The 19,573-nt window shown below is 48.9% G+C and overlaps 2 protein-coding genes and 1 long non-coding RNA gene across 4 annotated transcripts; 1 reads left to right on the top strand and 2 right to left on the bottom strand.

The window, feature by feature from the left end:
• Nucleotides 1-3,016: 3,016 nt before the first annotated feature.
• Nucleotides 3,017-3,613, bottom strand: LOC108090690. The gene is made up of 3 exons (XR_001771361.1): nucleotides 3,503-3,613; nucleotides 3,297-3,401; nucleotides 3,017-3,238 (listed from the first exon to the last, which is right to left on the bottom strand). It is a non-coding gene; the product is annotated as an uncharacterized LOC108090690 (long non-coding RNA).
• Nucleotides 3,614-8,117: 4,504 nt separating this feature from the next.
• Nucleotides 8,118-9,947, top strand: LOC108090665. The gene is made up of 2 exons (XM_017189446.1): nucleotides 8,118-8,363; nucleotides 8,427-9,947. Exons 1-2 carry the CDS (start codon nucleotides 8,361-8,363, stop codon nucleotides 9,840-9,842), a joined length of 1,419 nt encoding a protein of 472 aa, XP_017044935.1. The 5' UTR covers nucleotides 8,118-8,360; the 3' UTR covers nucleotides 9,843-9,947.
• Nucleotides 9,948-12,159: 2,212 nt separating this feature from the next.
• Nucleotides 12,160-19,381, bottom strand: LOC108090914 (sphingomyelin phosphodiesterase). Of its 2 annotated transcripts, none has more exons than XM_017189837.2 (7): nucleotides 18,958-19,381; nucleotides 15,298-15,471; nucleotides 13,920-15,231; nucleotides 13,643-13,851; nucleotides 13,289-13,583; nucleotides 13,048-13,233; nucleotides 12,160-12,619 (listed from the first exon to the last, which is right to left on the bottom strand). In XM_017189837.2, exons 2-7 carry the CDS (start codon nucleotides 15,386-15,388, stop codon nucleotides 12,562-12,564), a joined length of 2,151 nt encoding a protein of 716 aa, XP_017045326.1. In that variant the 5' UTR covers nucleotides 15,389-15,471; nucleotides 18,958-19,381; the 3' UTR covers nucleotides 12,160-12,561. The 2 variants fall into 2 exon arrangements, with proteins under 2 accessions (XP_017045326.1, XP_017045324.1); XM_017189835.2 differs by lacking the exon at nucleotides 12,160-12,619 and adding an exon at nucleotides 12,649-12,814.
• Between the last annotated feature and the right edge of the window lie 192 nt (nucleotides 19,382-19,573).

Raw genomic sequence — 19,573 nt, 5'->3', positions numbered from 1 at the left:
TAATAAGTGCAGCCTTAACATCTCCCTTCGCCTGGCAAATTACCATATGCGGGTATTTAGATTATCGAATTATCCCCTGCGCTCGCCACTTCATGTCACTTCGCAGTGATCATGCAACTGGGTATCAATTAGACCAACCCCTAATTAGGGCAAACTCTCGAGACGTTTTCGCCTTTTTTGCGGTGGCGCAGCATTGTTTAACGAGCAGCGGAAAAAACACGAGAAAACACAGCGCACAGAACTCAAAACTCAATACAGACCGCGCCTGAGCCTACAAGCTGTTAAAATGTTTATGCAGGTGTCATGCCAATGACAGCGGCGCTCTGAAAGGAGACGATCGGCGAAGAGATGGCCGAGATGGAATAGCAACCGCAGTGCCAATAGCAATAACAATAACAATAACAATAGCCAGGCAAAAGGCCGAAAAGGCAGAAACAGCAGAAACTGCAGAAAGGCCAAAAGGCAGCTGGCCTCACACTTGTTCGCATCCCGCTCTCTTCGCCTCAGTCCCGAAGTTCTTTCCCCGTTTGATCGTCAATTGCAACAGCAACAGCTGCCGGGCCAAGGCCAGATCGGCCATGTGATTTCCATTTCCAGGCTGAGTCACAAGCCGCAGAAGGCAGAAGCCCTGTCCCGAGATCCCCAGATGCCGAGTCATCCCCAGAACCCAGCGATCTCTGGCCAATAATTCCGGTGCGCCGAATACGAATATATTATTGGTCTACCTAGCAGGCGCTCCTCTGTAAAAGGATTAATAATGATAATGTGGTCGATAATTGAGGGTTCCATAAATAACTTCAGAAGCTATCATAGTTATCAGTTGACCGTAATAATTAATCATTCCTCGACATTCACATTATTCAAAGCTTTGTTTAATAATCTCTTGCACAATATTTTATATTAAACTTATAACATTTACTAAATGAATATTTAATTTAATTTAAGGTAGAATCTATTATGCTTAAGCATTTACTGGTGTTATCAATAGTTTACCTCTGCTTAAAATTGGCATTCCAAATTCAAGACTATTTAAATATTACTCTTCGTATATCTCCGTTTTGATTGATCACTATTTACATGAATATTTTGTGTTTATTTACTACATTGAACGATTTCGAACTGTTGGGCTGCAGACTGTTTGCAGACCTGACTTGGCCAACAAAACAATCAATTAGCCCTGGCGGCACTCAAAACTTTAGTATCGGCCATAAAGTTTGGCCGGGAAAAAGGCCCATCTGGGCGAAGACTTTCGCGATTTTCCAATTTCCCAATTCCGTTTGAGGCCGTGAGGCTGTTTGGGAAGGAAAGTTCGGCTCTGCGGACTGCGGGCCACTGACGTACGGCGGCGGCAGATGGAATCGACAGACGGTGGCGGGGCACAGTCGAAAGGCGGCAGCAGAGAAGCAGAGGCAGCGAGGCAGCAGAGGCAGCGACACATGGCAGCCAGCTGCAATTATTTGCAGTTGGAAGTTCTGTTTCTGCCGGCAACGCGGCGCACAAGGCCATCAGAAACAGACGGCGGCCAAAGTCATGGACCAAAAACCCACTGGATGTTGCTTCCGGCCCCTTTGCCACATGGAGCGGAGGTAAGGGTGAGGAGAGCGGGAAGGGGAAAGGGAGGGCAAATAATTTATAATTTCGCACGTGAAACTGACAAAGCGGAGCAAACGAGATTCCCACTGGCACTCCGTGCTCCGTCCGTCTTAAACTATTATTCGAGCACTTGACAAACGAATTTGTATCTGCAATTGTGCCCGGCAAATAAAAAACAGATGCGACCAGCCATCTCAGACACTCGCATATTCAGATACTCAGATAGCCAGATACCCAGATACTCAGACATTCTGCGTATATCTGCACTGCTTAAGGCCAAAGACACTTTGAGTGGCAGAAGACAGCTGGCCGCAATCAACATGTGTTGGCCACATATCTCATCGCACAACCGATTTGCATGGACTCACCATTTTGGCAGATCTCTGGTTCGATTCGGGTGCCCTGTGGCTGGAGAGTGCTTCTGGGAAACTGCTGACTGCTGACTGCTAACTGCCTTGTGGGCTATCTTCGAGATGCTTTCCGTGGACCTAGCACTTCGCGACCGGTTGCTTGCTTGCATTATTCACCATCGAGCCATCGAAACGCAGGCGGGAGTGCGACTCGCGAACCGGCATCTCGGAGCAATGCCAAACGACTGAACGGATGCGAAAGTATCTTTCGGATCGTGTATCTGAATGGCGCGCTGGACGACGAGAACACGCGGAAGTCGAACTGCGAGTGCGATGCGATGCGATGCGATGCGAACTGAAGGGACGTCCGACCAGTTGGAAGTTTGGTTTGTTTGTGAGAGCAGCCCGTTTCATTTCAGTTCAACTCGACTCAGCTCAGTTCAGGTAGCACATGTTCGAGCGCTCCGCTCGGTTTTCTGAGGCGCCTGCGCGGTGGCAGATGGAACAGCTGTTTCTGTACCGCCTGCCCCGGTCCGCTCTGTGGCAACAACAACAATAACAACAACAACAAGAAACGAATGCCAGACACTCGGTGGGCTATTAACATCAGCTGCTGTTGTGCCGCACTGCCCCCACCACTGCCACTTCTCCTCGGCGGCAGCTGAATTGAAATTCCTTTTTGGCAGAGGCAGCCGCTCGTTTCGCTCGCTGTTGCCGTCTCGCTCTCGTTTCACTGGCATTCCAGTTGGCACTGCGCTCGAGTTCCCAACTGCGTGCCGATATTTAAATAAATTGCCAACCAATTGTGCCCAAACCTACACTCACACACTCGAACACCCGGGGATTCCCCTTCCCCCTACCCGGAAAATAAGAGGGCCTTATGCGCGTGTTCACACCATGTCAAATGCTCAGGTCCACCCCAGCCACTCGAATGTGGTCCACCCCACCGAAACGAGCTGGCAAATTAGAGGCGATTTGGTGCGGGATCTCCAATTGGAGATGGGCGATTATCGGGGACGCAAGAGATCAGTGTTCGAGGGCAATTAGTCGAGGAAGTAACAGCTCACACTTGGTTCAGTTCCAGCGATACAAAATATATTTCATAAAATATAAAGGTGGTACAAAATATATGTTGTGGAAAGTATATAGTATACAAAATATGTAAAACCTAAACCATGAATGCACGTTAAATCAAGAGTTCAACCAGAACTTCAAACTGATTATAATGATAACTGAGTCGAGAAACCAGAATCCAGATGATCCAAATAATGCAAGTGACGATGAAGATGGCAGTCCTGAAAGTACAGATGGTCATGAAGGACATCCTGTAGTCCAACGCCTCGCAATACTCACAGAGAAACAGAGAGGATGAATCCAACCCAGGACGAATACAACCCCGAAGATACCATCGCAAATTGGCATCGAGGAGAGCGATTCTCCTGTGTTGGGATTGTCCTCCTATAAAAAATATTTGATTAAATTAACAATTTTTTTATGATTGAATTAGCACTTTTAAATTATAAACACTTAATTTAATTTTTTAATTTTTGTTCACTCACTTCTTATTATTTTTGAGGTGTTTCACGACCGAGCTGTCAAGTATAACTGGCTAACTACTGGAAATCCAGCTCCTTTTATAGCAGGAAAAATCAAACGAAATTATCCCTGGCCTACTATGATAATTGTTTTCTATATAGTACATATTTAATAAGTTAAGAACGGATAGTTTGCTCCCATAACCCTTCCACTTACTAACCAAATCCAGTCCCTCCAAGCTTCCCTTTCCTGCGCCGCAGTAATTAGCCACCGATTGACATATCTCCCTGATTGCCCATGCATATCGGCCGGCCATCTGGTGGCACCATCAATCTACGCCTGCGAAGACGTTTCAATACATTCCTACAAATTGACCACCACAATTTAAACAAAACCCGCTTTTGGCCAATAAGTGGCCATTCATCTTGTCCAGCAGCCGCAGCTTGCCCGATTCCCCCCCTCTCCTCCCATCCACCGACCTTCGATGAGCAAAACTTGCCACAGCCGAAAGCCGAGCACCCTAAACCACAAACTTGAACGTGGGCGCAGGGGGAGAGGCAAATTTGGCACTCCGAGTGGGAAAGCAGAGGGTGGGGGTGGGTGGTTGGGTTGGTTAGGGTGGGCGAAGGCCGAAGAGCCGCTCTTCTTTTACTACTGCCACTTGGTAGCAGTTGGCCATGGCAGCGAAGTCGTCGTAGTCGTCCTCGTCCTCGTCGACGTCGTCGTCGTCGTCGGAAGAGCAGCATCAGGCGGCAAATAATGTAAAACGCCATTAGGCGAGATTTTCTCATACAAACAACAATTGTGCATTGGCACACCAGCCTGACGTCGTCGTCGTCGTCTGGGATTTCTGGGGGGATTCGAGTGGAATTGGTGTGGCACGGGGGTTGCGATTGGGTGGTTTGGGTGGCATTCGGGTGCTTGTGGGCTGTGGGCTGTGGGCGTCGGACACAGCGTTTTTTTATGCGCATTTCGCACGGGCGAGTGGCGACGAGAGGGGAGAGCGGCGGCGTCGGGAAAACTCTCGTGGAACGTAGCAAACGAAAACAATTTCGGGCCGCGCTGGCTGGCAAGTGGCAACATTTGTTGCTGCTGCCGCTGCGACAAATTGAATGAAATCACGGCAATTTGGAGTGGCATACATCGGCAGGCGGCAGCTGCGACCAAGCTGGACCGAAAGTCCGCTCCCAAATGGCCAGTCGCTGAAAGGAGGAGCTGGGGAGATGGTGGGATGTTGAGATGGGTTGATGGGTTGGTGGGAATCGAACGTAGAGGGGAGGGCAAACAACGGAGCACTGTTGACGCATAATTGAATTATTAATTTTTATTTTAAACATCGAACGACACGACATGTTGCTGTTGCCGTTGCTGTTGCTGTTGTTGCTGCTGCTGGTGGAGCAGTTGCGGCAACGTGGCTGCTGCACATGCGTCACTTGTCGCCCGTGTTTATCTGGCGAGGGCAGCGTGTATCGCAGCGATAAGGAAGTTGTTTGCTCAGCGGGAACCAGAGTGCCACCCACTTGATGCGTCCTCTAGGCCAGCAGGTCAGGATGAAGCTGTTTGCTCGGACGTCCTGCCTCTGTGTGCCTTTGGGGGCGGGGTTCTCTGACTGCCTGAATGCCTGAATGGCTGACTGGCTGACTGGCAATGGCCAGATATGGGAATCGGCAACTGAGTGTCGGCAGATAACACTCCTCGGATGGTAATGGCCTTGTTTGCTGCTGTGGAACTGCTGGGAACTGGCCACCCACCGGGCGGCTTATTAGACTGGTCCCCAGCCCCGTCCTTCGTCCTTTCCACCAGGAGAAGACAGCAGAAGACAGTTGCTCAGCGGTCGTCCTGTCCGGAGGCAAAAGACGCGCTAAAATTGTCGCCGTCAGCGGCAAGCCGACAGGCTCTGTCCTGTCCAGGACATGAAAAGCCAAGAAAGGACTTTTCCCGGGCGGCCAAAGTGAAGAGCGTAAAAACGTCGGCTGCAAGTGAAGTGCGGACAATGCGGAGCGCTCTGGGAAAATACGGTGGGAAAGTCGTGGCAGCCGCAATTATACAGTTGTGGGCATTTCCCAATAATTTAACGGGCTGACAGGAACTCATCAGTGAGCTCTGAATTAGAAACACTCGTACGTTTTAAATTAAGAGCAGCATTCAGCAGCAAGAACTAGCAACAGCAACAACTAGTTGTAGCAACAGCGACAGCAGCAACATGTTTTCCGACAAGCTCCAACCTCGGCATTCGTATGCCCCAAAGACACAAAAACTCTATAAGGATAATATGCGTATTTGTGGCAACTGGCAGCTTTCAGCAGCAGCAACAGCAGCAGCAGCAGCCACAGCAACAATAGCAGCAACAACCGGCAAGAGTAACCGTTATTAAAGATTTTGAATACCTAATTATGAAAATGTCAGAAGCAAACGTTTTTTTGTTGCGAACGGGAGCGAGGGAGAGGGAGAGGGGAGGTGGCGCAGTGACAGGGACGGCGTATAATCTCCGCCAGGACTCTCCGACTGCGAGTGTGTGGGTGCGAGGATGTGGCTGGCTCGGCTGCCAGGCCATAGCAAAGCGCCATAGTTGTTGTTAGCCGCAGCAGCAACAGCAAAAGCAACAGCAACAGCAGCAACATGAAGAACAAACTGTGTTTCTGATGTGCCTGGCAGCCAAACACGAGCTCTCTCATCGCAGCAGAGAGCAACAAAAACACGGGCAGGAATATGAAAAATTCCATTTTCATGTCACTCAATTGAATTTCCATTCAAACTGCTTTTTTCCTTAGCCAGATTCCCAGCGTTCTGTTTTTTTTTTCCTTTGCGAGTGACTGACGCTGACGTCGAGCGCGGCGCTTTTCCATTTCCATTTCCACTCCACTCCGCCCACGTCCATCCCCAACCCCCCACCACGCCCCCTTTAATATTTTCGCCTATTTCCCGCAAGCACACACACACACACACACGAGTATGCGGGCGGTGTTTTGTATTTTTGGGCTTTCTAGCCAAATTAATTGCCTACGGATTTGTAGTTAGTTGCCATCGTCATCGCTTTTGTTGTTGCTGTCGAAAGCTCAAACACAAATACAGGCACAACAAATGCCTGCCACACACACGTACACCCGCACACACAATCACAATGGCTGGCCAAAAGTCCTTTTTGCCTTGACTGCATTCGGGTTTATGGCAAAAATAAATAAATTTTGGGTTTATCTCAATGGCACACAAGTCATTTGCAGCTGAGATTTTTTTGCTCGCTTTCCTATCTCTACTACTATTTCCACAGTCGACCGACCGACGGAGCAACCGACGTCGTTTTTTCGCCCCGCATCCTTGTGATTATTTTTTTCGTCCTGCCTTCCCTGTGGTTGCTTTCTGACGGCAAAGGTGAGCACATGTGATGGTTCCGGCCCCCCCCTCTCCCGTTTCCCGGTTCTTCGTATGCTGTCGAGAACAATATGTCGGGAACAATTGAAGCATGACGTGGAGATCTGTGGACTTTGGACACGAGCTTACATCGGATTAACATTGTGCTCAAGGCGCTCGAGTCTGTCGAACCGCATGCATTAGGTTCCAGTTGCAGGACAACAAATTGTTGTGCCATAAAGGAAGTAGGAATCAGCCGGAGTCCAGGGGCAGCCAAAGGAATTCGAAAAAGTGGATGAAACAAAGCTTGGGGGAAATGTAGTTACGTCAAAGCAAAAGTGCATCTCATCTTTGAAGGAGTGTCATATTTTTTGTAATAGTTGGCCAATAGTTCAACATTTCAACTCAAACTTAGCTGGATCTGCGTCGTTTGATTACAGTACACAGAGGAACATGTTTTTGCAACAACAGCTACACAACTGACCCGAGCAGACAGCCAGAAACTGGACTCCCAGGGTTGCCAGGCCCTCAAACCTCCAAAAAAGCTGTCCTGCGATTTTCGGGCGGTGCGATGGTCTGCAAAACGGGGACAACACAGCGCCTGCTTTTGTTTAGTGGCCAACTGCGGTGCCAACTGCAGGCGCAATCCACTTGCTGGTGCCCATGGCCAGCACGCCGGCCTCCTGCCCTCGTGCAGATTTATTTATAGAATTTAAATTTAAACAAAAGCGAGCAGCAGCAGCAGCAGCGGCGGCAGTAGCAACAAGAGTGACCAATGTGCCTCCGGCGGCTTTTCCATGGCGCCTGCTCCTGACAAGCTGACAGGCCTGCTGAGCCTGACTCTGGATCCCGGATCCCGGCTCCCAGCGCCCGGATGCCGGCTCCCTGAGAGCAGGACCCTCGCCCGGCGACATTTCCACTTGTCATGCTTTTGCTTGAGTAATTAAATAACATTTTCTTCCGCGCCTTACACGCCGCCCGAAACAAAAGCGCCAACAGCATTGACAGCCGCTGAAAGTGACGGCGGAATGGTTAAGGCCGCCTGACAACTGCCGATTGGGAAGTTACTTACCCGAATTGTAATTCGCTTTGAGGTCCTTCGATGAATGAAATCATTATGTGTGTAAATATTGTTTACATTACGTTACGTTTAAAACAACGTAAGCCAGTTATTAGCACATTATTATAACTATCTGGCACCCCCGATCACAAAGCACGTTTGCAAGGCAAGTTGGCAGCCTGGCAGTCGTTGTAATTCCTTCGAAATGCTCATTTCCTAATCATAAAATTCTTCCATCTGAACAAAGAAGCTGCCGCAACAAAAGGCTTTACTATGTAAAATCTATTAAGTTTATATAAATCGCAATACTAGCGTTGCGGAATTCTGATTCTTCCGTCGGCCGTGATTTTCGCCATCTTGTCAAGCTTTCTTTTTTTTTCGCGACTAATTCAACGTGCGCGCATGCGCTTCTGCCTTCCGAGAATTTTGATCGATAAATTATTTCCTAGAACTATTGTCTTGAACGGACCGAAATGGTAAGAAGCTGTTAAAAAAAAAAAGCTTGAACTGTGTAGTAATTCATTGTTGATATTTTTCAGCTTAAGCACAAGTGGCACCGGAGCAACCGGAGTTCGGTTCGCCTGCCCAGAAGCGAATTTATTGAAATAAGACCCCGAATGGAGGACAATTGCGAAGGAGAAAGCCGATGGGGACCCCAACTAACCGTGGACACTCTTTCACCCATAGGCGGCATCAAGATGGTTAATCCAGATAAAGGATCAGAGAAGCTCTCGACTTGGAACGGATGCACTTCTACACCCAAGAAAAATGCAGAGGGCATGAAGGTAAACCCAGCTGTGCAGCCCCCCAGTGACCCACTGGACGTCCACTTTGGCCGACTTCTCTCAGTAAGGAAGAGATCGGAATATATTTCGGAGTGGGACAGTCGCCTGCTGCCTTTTAGCGAAATGAACAGCATGGAGAATGAGAAAAGTTCTTCAGAAAAAACATTGCAAAGCAAGGATTTCGATCTACAAAATTATCAAGAAAAGCCTAAGCTATCAATTGAGGTTCCAAAGTGGGACAATCCCTCAGGAAGCATAAACATATCGAGCGACAAAGAGTGTTCGCCTGATCGGAGCAAGAAAGCCATAAAAAAACCTTTGAAATTAAAAATCAGACAAAACTGTGCTAAGAAATCGTTAAGGCATAAACCCTTCGCCTTGCAGCCAAGTCAATATAATCCGCATAAGGACAATCCGTTGGTGGATTCAATCTGGAGCAACCAGCGTTCCGAGGACATTGTTTTCCATGAGAACCTGGATAACAAGATTTCCGTGAAGACAGTGATGCCCAATGCGTACTCCACCTTGCCGCTCTCCGGAATTTGGCAGCGATCCAGTGCGGCAAATCGGGAAATGCAGACCCAATGGATTGCTCCGCAGAGAGAGGAAAGCGGTTTTTCGCTCCTTGAGGGTCAGGACTCAGGACTCAAGGACTCAAGAGTTGGGATAGAGATGCCCGCGCTGCTGCCGCTGTCCCCGAATAAGTACCCCCCTAGACCGAAGTTTCAAATGGGAAACCAAATGCTGAGCACTAACTCGGTTCCCTTGACCAGAAAGAGCGGTCCGGTTAAAAGGAAACGGGATGCAGTGAAGAAGTCTGCCAGTAAGCGAACTCCGCAGAGTGCTTGGCACAGGGAAAACCTGTGCGAGTGCTCCTTGCGGGAAATTCCACATCTTGATCCTTCCCAGAGCAGCGTGATAAGGTGGCGGAGCATCGAGGCGATCTGCATGCGCTTGCGGGGCCTCCAAGTGCCGGGCAATCTTGGCCTTGTGAAGGAAACCCCATCGTTCGACGACATTTTCGACGTTCTGGGCATCGACGAGCAGGATCATTCCCAGGCTCCACCAAAATGGCTAAGTAATTACGAGCAAGATGACTGCACCGATTCGGAGAACGAAACGAAGGTCAGGGTCAAATGCGAAGAAGATGATTGCTTTGAAGTCTGTTAGGGTAAAGAATTTTTAAAATTAAAGACAGAATACACACACATATTTTTTCCTACTAATAACTATTCTAAATTTCCACATTTGCTATTTGTTTAATGATTTTATAATGCTTGATAGACATTCATTAAAAAATGTTTTTTTTTTTAATAAACGCTTTAATTAAATTATTGCGTTTATTATTTGAAGCAAATATGGCTCTCGTTCGACAGATGCGAAAAATTTGTTAGGTCCCTGCAGTTTTTGTCGGAAAGATGTTGCAAATCTGCTTCGACCATCTCACTCATTCCCGAGCTTCCTCCCCAGCTTGTAACAATAAATACTGTGTGCAGCTGCAGCAACAATGGCTGCGAAAAACAGCAATGGCATCAATTTTTTGTAACATGTTGCCAAACATGGCCGAAACCACGCCCACAGCCTGGAGCAGAAGGACTCCGGCTGGCACTACTGAATCTGCTGTTCCTGCTGCGGTGGCCACTTAAATGTCGTTATGTTGTCGGGTCACGCGCGACGTCGATGTGGCTCTGGTCGTGGATGTCGATGTGGATGTGGATCTGCCCCTGACCATGTCCGTGTCCTCCGTCCTGCGTCCTGCGGCCTCGTGCTCGTGCTCGTCCTTTTTTGGGCCAGCGGGGCCGGGGAAGAAAAACAACTTTATTGCCGCAGCAATTATGCGTAGCTAATAAAAATGTGCGGAGGTGTTGGCAGCAGCAGGGGGCCCGAGTAAAATCGAAGCCGGAGGGGCCGGAGCAAATGTTTCTGGGGCAGGCAGTCATCGACAGCGAACCGATTTATGCTAGCGGGAATAATTAATGCGCTGATTTATTTAAAAACGTGTTTTGGCATTCAAATGAAGGCACCAATGTTCAATTAACCCATTGAGCGCAAGCCAACTAAGCTGCACAAACCCAAAACAGTTTCACAGTCAGTTAATGCTAGAGATGGAGAACTTCGAATGCATTTTTGCTCCCATTTTATTGGACGCAGCTAGCCACACATCGGGCATTAATGGGTTAACATGTGCGAGTTCTCGCGCTTTGTCGAAATGCAAATTTGTATGCCAGCTTGACAGCAACAACAATCGCATAACCAAAACAAACAAGGCCAACAAAAGAGGTCGAAAAAAATGGGGGAAAGCAGAAAAATCAAATATGTTAAGCGGCATTTAAGCGCGGCATCGAGATCCCGTGAATGTGCCTGCCACACGAGATAATGCCACGCCCCCTCCTCAGCCACCGCCCCCCGACCAACTTGTTTGTATATTTTTCTAAAAATTTGCACGCATTGCATTGTTGTACTTTTCGCCGCTGGTGTTGTTGCTGTTATTTTGGGTCTCTGTTTGTTTGTTGTTCTGTTTGTTTGTTTGTTTGTGGCACACACACATGTGCGGTTCCCAGCGGCAGCGTCCCCTAAAAGTATGCAAAGCAACAAAACAACCAGGAAACCGGGAAAAAAGGAAGGCGGCGCACGCCATTTGTGTGTATTATGGGTTGAATGTTTCGCAGGAGATGTGGGAAATGTAAACGGAATTGTTTTGCCCGCCCGATGCTGTGGGTGTGTGTGTGTGTATGCGCGCGTGTGTGTGTGGGGGTGGGCGAGTGTGGGAAAACGTGCGGGTGTGTGTGTGACAAAGGGATAATGACTGGCAGCCGGGATATCCCCACTCGCTCCCCATCCTCACACAAGCCGCGCTGCGTGTCTTATCACCAATGAAGGAAAACACGCACGGCCGCTCGACAAGCTCAAGGCAACGGCCAACCGGGCGTATTGACAACGACGAGGGAGGACGTGCCCACCTTCTCCCCTTCCTGCGATGTGTGCTGGAGTTTGCTCAAAGGACTTGCGTCGGTTTATCCTGCAGGGTGGAGTTCGCAACTCCGGAGGGAAAGTGCATTGTGACAAGTAGCTCGTGCACTTGTTGATAAACGCTTGACACATAATCTTGAGTGAATAATAATAAACTGATAGTTATTATTTATTAGACACAAAATGTTCTAATTATTTTTGTTTAGTTAATACATTTTTGTATCCTTTTCTCAGTTAAAATGAAATTTGTAAAACCATTCCTGGTTTATCAAATGTTGTTATTTCAAATCAAAGTGTCCCTTATCAAGCATTCAGTTTTTAAAACAACCGCCATTATTCAATAAATTGATAGTCGCCACTGTGTAAGGCTCTAGCTTATCGATAGATTCTGTGTAAGTTAACATTGCCATTCCATGTTAATGCTCTGTAAAGTTGAAGGCGGTGTTGAGTAACGCCACAGGACAATGCTGTCCAGCACTGGGAATTCAAATTTGAATTTAAAGTAAGTTATCTGATACTGGTTTTATAAAAATAATTGCACTTTATTGAAGATGTTAAAGATAAGCCCTAAATTAGCGTTACAATTAGGTGTCTAAAAGGTAATTTGTTCAACAATTTCCATTACGTAGAAGGGCGCACCTGCCACGCCCCGAAATGCGGCAGCATTGGCAGCAACGACGACTCGATCGACTACAGTTAAATGACTATTTCTTCACTGACTCAGATTCCGAGGGGCGTGTTCTAAGTTTTTTAAGTCGCAGTTTTGGTGGCAGGCCACTCCGGACATCATTGTGTTTAGACAAACTTAGACAAGAGGGATTTAAGCACTAGTTATCACATAGTAAACTTATGGGGTAGGTGGCTTCTCTCATTCCTATTGCATTGACTCGCACTTGACTGACGGATCAGATCCTTTAGCTCAGCGATACCCCAGCAGGTATTTGGGCAGGTAGGTGATGGAGGACAGCAGGCTATAGCTTTTCGGGACAAAAAAGAGTTTCGGGGGTAAGTGTCCAGGTCATTTATTGTCGTTAAAACTAAGGAGTCGCTCCACCAGCTTATACGAGTATAAAGAGGCCTTAATCAATCAACCACCAACGTTAACAATCACCACATCGAGAGGGCCATAACCATCGGTGGAGGTAGGCGGCACTTCTGTTTTATCCTCTCCTCTGTTCGTTCATAAGATATTCGATTTTAGTTGTTGCATGAACCACACCAGTGCAGAAAATAAAATTCGTTATTATCGGTAAAATAAAAATGTGAATGCGAAATGGCGGACAAATAAACGAGTGACAGCATAAGGACTACAAGCAAGTGATTCAACACAATTCCAAAGTGGTTTGGGTTAGGACAACCAGCACCAAAAACACAAGAATACGAGTATAAACTGAACAGCGCTTACGAGTTGGTCAGTCCCTTGTAGAACCAGGACTTCCAGGACTTGGACGACTCCTCGTCGATCTTGGACTCGACCTCTGCACAGAAGTGCTTTCGGTCGTGGGAACGTCCACTTCGGCAGTCGCAGATCAGTCGCTTCTTGCACTCGGCGTCGCAGGTTGGTCTCGCCGGCGAGTTCTTCCAGTAATATCTAGTAAAAAGAGAGTCTTTTATAAAGAGTAAGACCCCTTTGCACAGAAACCCACTTGTAGTACAGCTCGAAGAGCTCCTGGTTGTTGGTCAGCTCGTTAAGCAGGTTGTTCCAGTCACTGGGACGCAGAGCCTTCATGTTGTAGGCCGCTCGTGCTGTGTAGAGCTTGTACCAGATGGGATAGCCGTACAGATTGGCCTCCTTTAGGTTCATTATCCAGGACTCGTGGTCGATGACCAGTCGCGTGGTGGAGTCGTGATCGCCGTCCACGTAGTAGATCCGGTAGCCAGGATTCAGATCGTAATACGGCGAAACAGAGGGTCCTATGTAAGCGATTCCGTTCGGATGGTCTGGAAAAGTCAGGAAATTTAATTAACTTGAATATCTATTTTATAAGACTCTATCTTACTCAGATCATGGGGATCGTAGAACATTTCAAACTCGTCGTAGTGCGTGTGTCCGTAGAACTGGGCAGTCACTGTGCTCTCGTAACGCGAAATGATTTTGTAGAAGTTGCGGGACCAGACTTTAAGGCAGTCGGAGTGTCCTGGGGGAATGTGGCCAATGACGTGCACCTTTTCGTTGGAGAACTCGGCACTTTGCAGCTCGTAGATGAACCTACAAAAAGAGCATTATTATTCAACCATTTCCAATCGAATTGAAATTGCTTTCACGAGTTTTCTTACCATTGCAGCTCGGTGGCGGGATCCGTGGAGTTGAGGAGCAGCCACCAGTTCTTGTTGTTGCAGTAGTTCATGTTTAGCGAGATGATCCTGAAGCCAGGGCGAACCAGCACCGAGTAGAAGGCTCCCCGTCGCACCGTGTGGGTCACACTTTGGGGCAGCCAGCGGCGCCACTGGACATCCAGTTCGTCGTAGAGCCAGCTGATGGAGATGTCCACCTGGTTGACATACGGCGGAGGAAAGCTGTTCACCGGGGCGCTCTCGTGGTTCCCCAGGGCCGGAAAGATGGGGATGCCCGGGAACATCTCCACCATCTGCTTGACGGTGTCCTTGATGATGGCCAGGTTCTCCTCCTTCGTCTGGTTCCACACGTCGTGCGGCGGTAGGTCGCCCGTCCACAGGATGTAGTCGATGTCCTTGTGCGTCTCCGCGATGTGCGAGAGCATGTGGTCCACGGTCCTCTTGGGGGTGTCGCACTTCCGGTAGTCGCCCCACTTGCCGGCCGCCGCATTCGGCGTGGCAGGACGACCGCTGCTCAGGCGACAGCAGAGCGGCTCGTTGCAGTCCGCGTTGGATCCCTCGGCGTAGTGGGGATCGTAGTGGGTGTCCGAGATGTGCAGCACCTTGAAGAAGGGGGCGGCCTCCAGGGGAATGGGCAGGTCGGCCAGCCGCGGCGGCTTCGGCACCGGCGGGAAGATCACCTCCCACTCGTGGTAGGGGTTGTACACGTCCGCACAGCCGTCGCCGATCACGAAGCTGCAGAGCTCGTCGGGACTGAGGTTGACCCGCTTGAGGACGTAGATCAGCTCGCTGCCGAAGAGCTGCGCCACTCCCTGGCAGACCCGCGCACTCTGGATGTTCAGGTTGGTGCAGTAGTCGCTGATCATGCGGATCAGCTCCGCGTCCGTCTTGCCGCTCTGGATCTGGTGCTGCAGCATGCCGGCGCCCGCTCTGCAGGCGGTGCAGGTCACCTTGGACATCACGCTGTTCTCGATCTCGAAGGCCACCTGCTTGAGGTTCAGCAGCTTGAGCGCCTTGTCCACGAACGGGGGGTACACCAGGCCGTCTCCGCCGGCCACGTCGTACCAGAGCATCCGGGAGCTGGCCGTCTGGTTGTGCCGGATGTCCACCAGGCGCTGCAGGAACTCCGAGTCCGAGGCGTCCGAGGGCAGCGTGCGATGGGAGCGGTTCGGGTGCTCGGCGGGCTCCAAGTGCGGCTGGATGCTGCGCGGCTGCTCCTCGATCACCCAGCGCTCCATTTCCGGCTGCGTCCAGTTGATCTGCGGCTTGATGTGCGTGAACAGGAAGGGCAGGGCTGGCGGCGGAGTCAACCAATTCAATTAGAGCTTCTCTCCTCGGATGACAGCACTTCATCACTTACCGTTTGCCACAGAGAGAACCGCCAGAAGGGCCGCGAGGATGAGCCAGCAGTTTCCCCTGGGACTCGGCCACGGAGGCTGCTGCTGCGTCATGGTGCCGACTTGTGGACTCCGCTACGCCGGGTAAGCCAGGTAAGCCAGGTTAGCCAGGTACCGAGCTCCACTGGCGGCTTGACCTACATAGCAGGGTTTACCCGAAAAAAGCAAGCGGAGACAGCAAATTGGAGAGTCATTATTATTTTGTGGAACGAGTTTCATTACGCCGCTCTTTTAGGTAAGAGTCGAGTATGTGCAGTGGCTCATCAACGGTTCGGTTTGTTTTGCTTTTTCGGTATGCAGTTTCTTTTTCCCTCCTCTGATTTATGGCAAGAGCCATCAGCATTTATGTAACGCAAATTAACTGGTCGCTGCTATAACTTTTCGGTAACTACTCGTAATCTTAACCGCATTAACTAGCGAATCATCTAGATGTTTCATGGACAGATACAGCATGGGGAACAGAATTTTAAATTAAAGTACACCATGATATGTCTAATATCTACTGCCATAGGTCAAATTCTGTCGGACTGAGCTATTACATTTGATGGCCCGATATTAAGTCCGAGTGATGTTTGCTAATCCTGCTTATTTATTCAGCCATAAAGGTACGAGTATCTCTGCCGCACCCCCATAAATTGCCTTCTGGCTTTTGTCGCATTATGTTGCCTGGCCACAAATCCTATTGCAGCAATTTCCGAACCCCAATTCGTACCCCACCCCGCCGCATCCACACCCCCTGACCACTTGACCACTTGACCTTTCCGATGGCTCGTCACTAGGGATACAAAATCTAAATTTCAATTTGTGTGCGGGCGTTTGCCGCTTTCATCAACATTTGACAGCACTTAAAATCTCGTTAGCTGTAAATGGCAGACATGTTTGAACACCCACAACAACAGCAGCAATATGTGGAGCACACCAGCAACACCAGGAACAGCAGCAACACCAGCAACAGCAGCAACACCAGGAACAGATGCAACACGGGCAACAAACACGAGCAACATGACGAGCAAAGTCAACGGCAATCGGGGAAATGCCACCTCCCGATGCATTTGGCATTAGATGGAATTATTGCAGCGCTTTTATTTGGATTGACAGATACATTTGTAGCTGACTGTTGCTGCTGCTACTGCTGTCTCCGCCTTCATATCGAGTGCTGTTTGTTTAAAGCGCTCTCAAATATCTCGGCCCCTGGGTCCTATTTACTTTGCTTGCTTACTGTTTTCCTGCTGAGATGGCCTTATCGGAATGCCTTATCAGCATCTCTTGCCCAGATGTGTTTTGACGAATCGTAAATTCATTCGCTGCTGTGTTTATTTTTTAACGCTGGGCAATCAAGCGGCTGTTGGAGGAAACGACTTAATCAGTGTGAACTATATAAAGAGGTAAACACGCCATTTGAGTTACGAGGGGGTAACAAGATTAAAGCAAGAGAATGTCGAAGCTGAGATAAGTTACATGGGATGCCGTAGAATGACTCACCAAGGGCTTCTTTGCTAAATAGGCCTTTGGTAATCAAATCTTCGCAGATTTAAGTAATCAGAGCAGGATTGACCTTGCCTTTGACCCTGACTCATCTTCAGACAACCAATTGAAGGTTTAGCCACTCAAACAGCTATCACATGACTCGATATAAAATAGCAATCAAGTGCGAGTAAACAAAACAACTAAAGCAAATTGATTTGTTTGTGGTGTCGAGCCTAAGTTTCGTGTTGTGTGTGCGGGCTACATTATGCAGCCGGCTCAATGCCGTCCAATTGGCGAATTCCCCCCCACAAATCGGCCGACAATGCCCGTCTATGAGCCAGACAGACCGACAGACGGACAGACAGACAGATGGATGGATGGCCAGATGGCAAGACGAGCGGAGGGACAAGTGTCGCGCGAAGGTACATTGGCCTCCCGGGAGTGAAATCGTCGGCGTCTTGTAATCTCCGGGGTAGGAGACTTTTTATTTGCGCGGCGACTGGAGCGAAAATCGAAAGTGTCTCCTCTAGGGCGGCGTGCTCGGCGAAATGCATTATTAACACATTTGATGGGGGCAGCAAACCCGTTTCGCGGACAAGGTTAACCGAGGACAACACTAATTTCCAGCTGAATGCAGGTCAAGTTACAGCCATCAAAAGCGCCTGAACCCGCCAACCCGACAGCCAACCGAAAGCCATTACAAAACTATCAAAAGTTTGGTTTCATTCAAACCGGTTCCATCGGCTCCACCTGCAGCACGTGGTCGGATCGGATGGGATGGGAAAATGGATTTTTGGCACACACACCATCTGCATCTGCCGAAGTTCTGCGTTCAGCATTTGGTTCAGCTTTCTCATTCACAATGCGTGGTCTCGTTCATTCAGGGCACGATTACCCCAAAAAAAAGGGCCTCTCAACGGTAAGTCGCGCCCGAAAACTTTCACTTTCTTTAGAAATTATTTTTGATAACATAATTTCTTATTTCCCTCGCCTTTGTTGCCCCGGGTGTCCGAACGGGGAGCGTAAAAACAGTGGGCATGTGCTAAATGGAGTGGGTCCCACACCCAGCCACCAGTCTATCCACCATTAACATCTCGAGTCCCCTCGCTGCCAGGGCTTAAGTCATTCCGACCAATCTTGTTGGCTCGGCTTTTAGTGCCTACGGTATTGTATAATGCTGCAGCCTCGGTCACGCTGCATGTAATGCTTTAATGAACATTTCTGGTTTTATAATAATTAGGAAAGAGATGGGAGAGCGCAGTCGCGCCAGCCGATGAAAACGAAAGTGCGGTTTCTTTTCCTTTCCCGCAGCCAGGTGGCCCATGGAAATTTTTGAGTCATTTACCACGATTGATTGATGGTTTTAATTGATTTCACCAAAGAAAGCTTTGCCCCGAGAATGTTGTCCAGAATTAGCCCATTTTCCCCGGGCAATCACGTTCACGTTCACTCGTACACGTTGACATTTGGCTGGGCCACTGATAATTAGGGATTGCTTGCTATTTCGGGCACGTAAGTGACGGAAAAGTAGATTGCTTCGATCTCCCCCTAAGACATTCCTCCTACCGATTCGATATTCATGGTCAATCTCCGGAGTGCCTGCGTCTTATTTGCCATTCGTATGTACGGGATGGCCGGTGGCCAATGGAACAGCCTCGTCGTGTCCAAATACTGGCCTATTTATTTATTTGTTTTTGTGGCCCGAGCGTTTTGGTTAGCGGGGGCTAATTAAACATGCAGCCTTTGGCCGCACACCTCACCTCAAATAAAACACAGACACCGCGAGTACAGCAAACTGCACGCGAATAGAAACGGAAAATATTGTAGAATGCCAAACGAAAGCGTAAGGCTGCGTAACGCGTAACCAGCAGATCGGATATGGGTGGAGCCCGAGGCATATGTATAGCTCAGCCAACTTAGAATGGGCCGCAAAAAGTGAAACAGGTGCGGATTTTGCAAGACGGACTGCGCATGCGCGGCCAGCCAAGAGACCCAAAGTGAAATGCGCAAACGTGTTTTTCCTGACGCGTTGCTTCTGACGAAATGTGTAACAGTAAAGGAAAAAAGAGCAACCGCCACAACTGGTTTTCCACGGACCGAAGCCAAATCGAAACAAACCAAAACATTGATCACAGCCGCAGACTTCGCATAGTTACCTCTCCCAAAAATGCACAATCAACGGGCACTTCGAGCCGAACTTTCGTTCTTGACCCACAACGAACCCGCCTTTGTTCTTTCTGTTTCTGTCTCGGTTTCCGATTTCTTCACTCGAGTCTTCACTCTTTCCCTTTTTACGGCTCTCCGGTCTCCACTTTTTCTTTCTTGTGGACACACTATTTATAGGCAATATTGTGCCATAATTCGCGGCTCTGCCTCGGTGACTGGCCTCGATTATTCGCGATTCATTTGTTTGGCTCACGGTTTTCTACAATCGCGAAATATTTCTGTTTTTTTTTTTGGCTCGCACTACGCACTTGTCGCTCTGTTGTTTGTTTCTTCGGCCGAAGATTTCACCCGCCGGACAAGATTTCGCGCTTCCTCCGCTGAGAAAAGCCAACCGCTCGCCGCAAACCGCCGACAATGAATGACTGCAACCGCAGAGCACAGCTTTTGAGTCGAGCTTCGAGCTCTGCGTCTCTGCGGCTCTGCGGCTGACAAAAGTTCATGGTTCTCGGCTGAAAAGAGAGAGTAGTTTTCGATCCGAAAGGCCCCAGAGTGGTGGGAACAATCAGCGAGAGAGCTTTCGCCATTTACGTTTGGCGTGCCCAACAT

The sequence above is a fragment of the Drosophila ficusphila genome, unplaced genomic scaffold (genome assembly GCF_018152265.1).
Source record: "Drosophila ficusphila isolate 14025-0441.05 unplaced genomic scaffold, ASM1815226v1 contig_414, whole genome shotgun sequence".
Lineage (NCBI taxonomy): Eukaryota > Metazoa > Arthropoda > Insecta > Diptera > Drosophilidae > Drosophila > Drosophila ficusphila.
Note: the sequence above shows the minus strand (reverse complement) of the source record. Positions and strands in the feature narration are given on the sequence as shown.

Excerpts from the sequence above, each read along its gene's own strand:
- LOC108090914 (XM_017189835.2), bottom strand. The coding sequence starts at position 15,388 with ATGACGCAGCAGCAGCCTCCGTGGCCGAGTCCCAGGGGAAACTGCTGG. Across the intron at positions 15,232-15,297 it reads GGTTCTCTCTGTGGCAAACG|CCCTGCCCTTCCTGTTCACG; the intron begins GTAAGTGATGAA and ends CTCCGCCGCCAG. Across the intron at positions 13,234-13,288 it reads CTCTTCGAGCTGTACTACAA|ATATTACTGGAAGAACTCGC; the intron begins GTGGGTTTCTGT and ends TCTTTTTACTAG.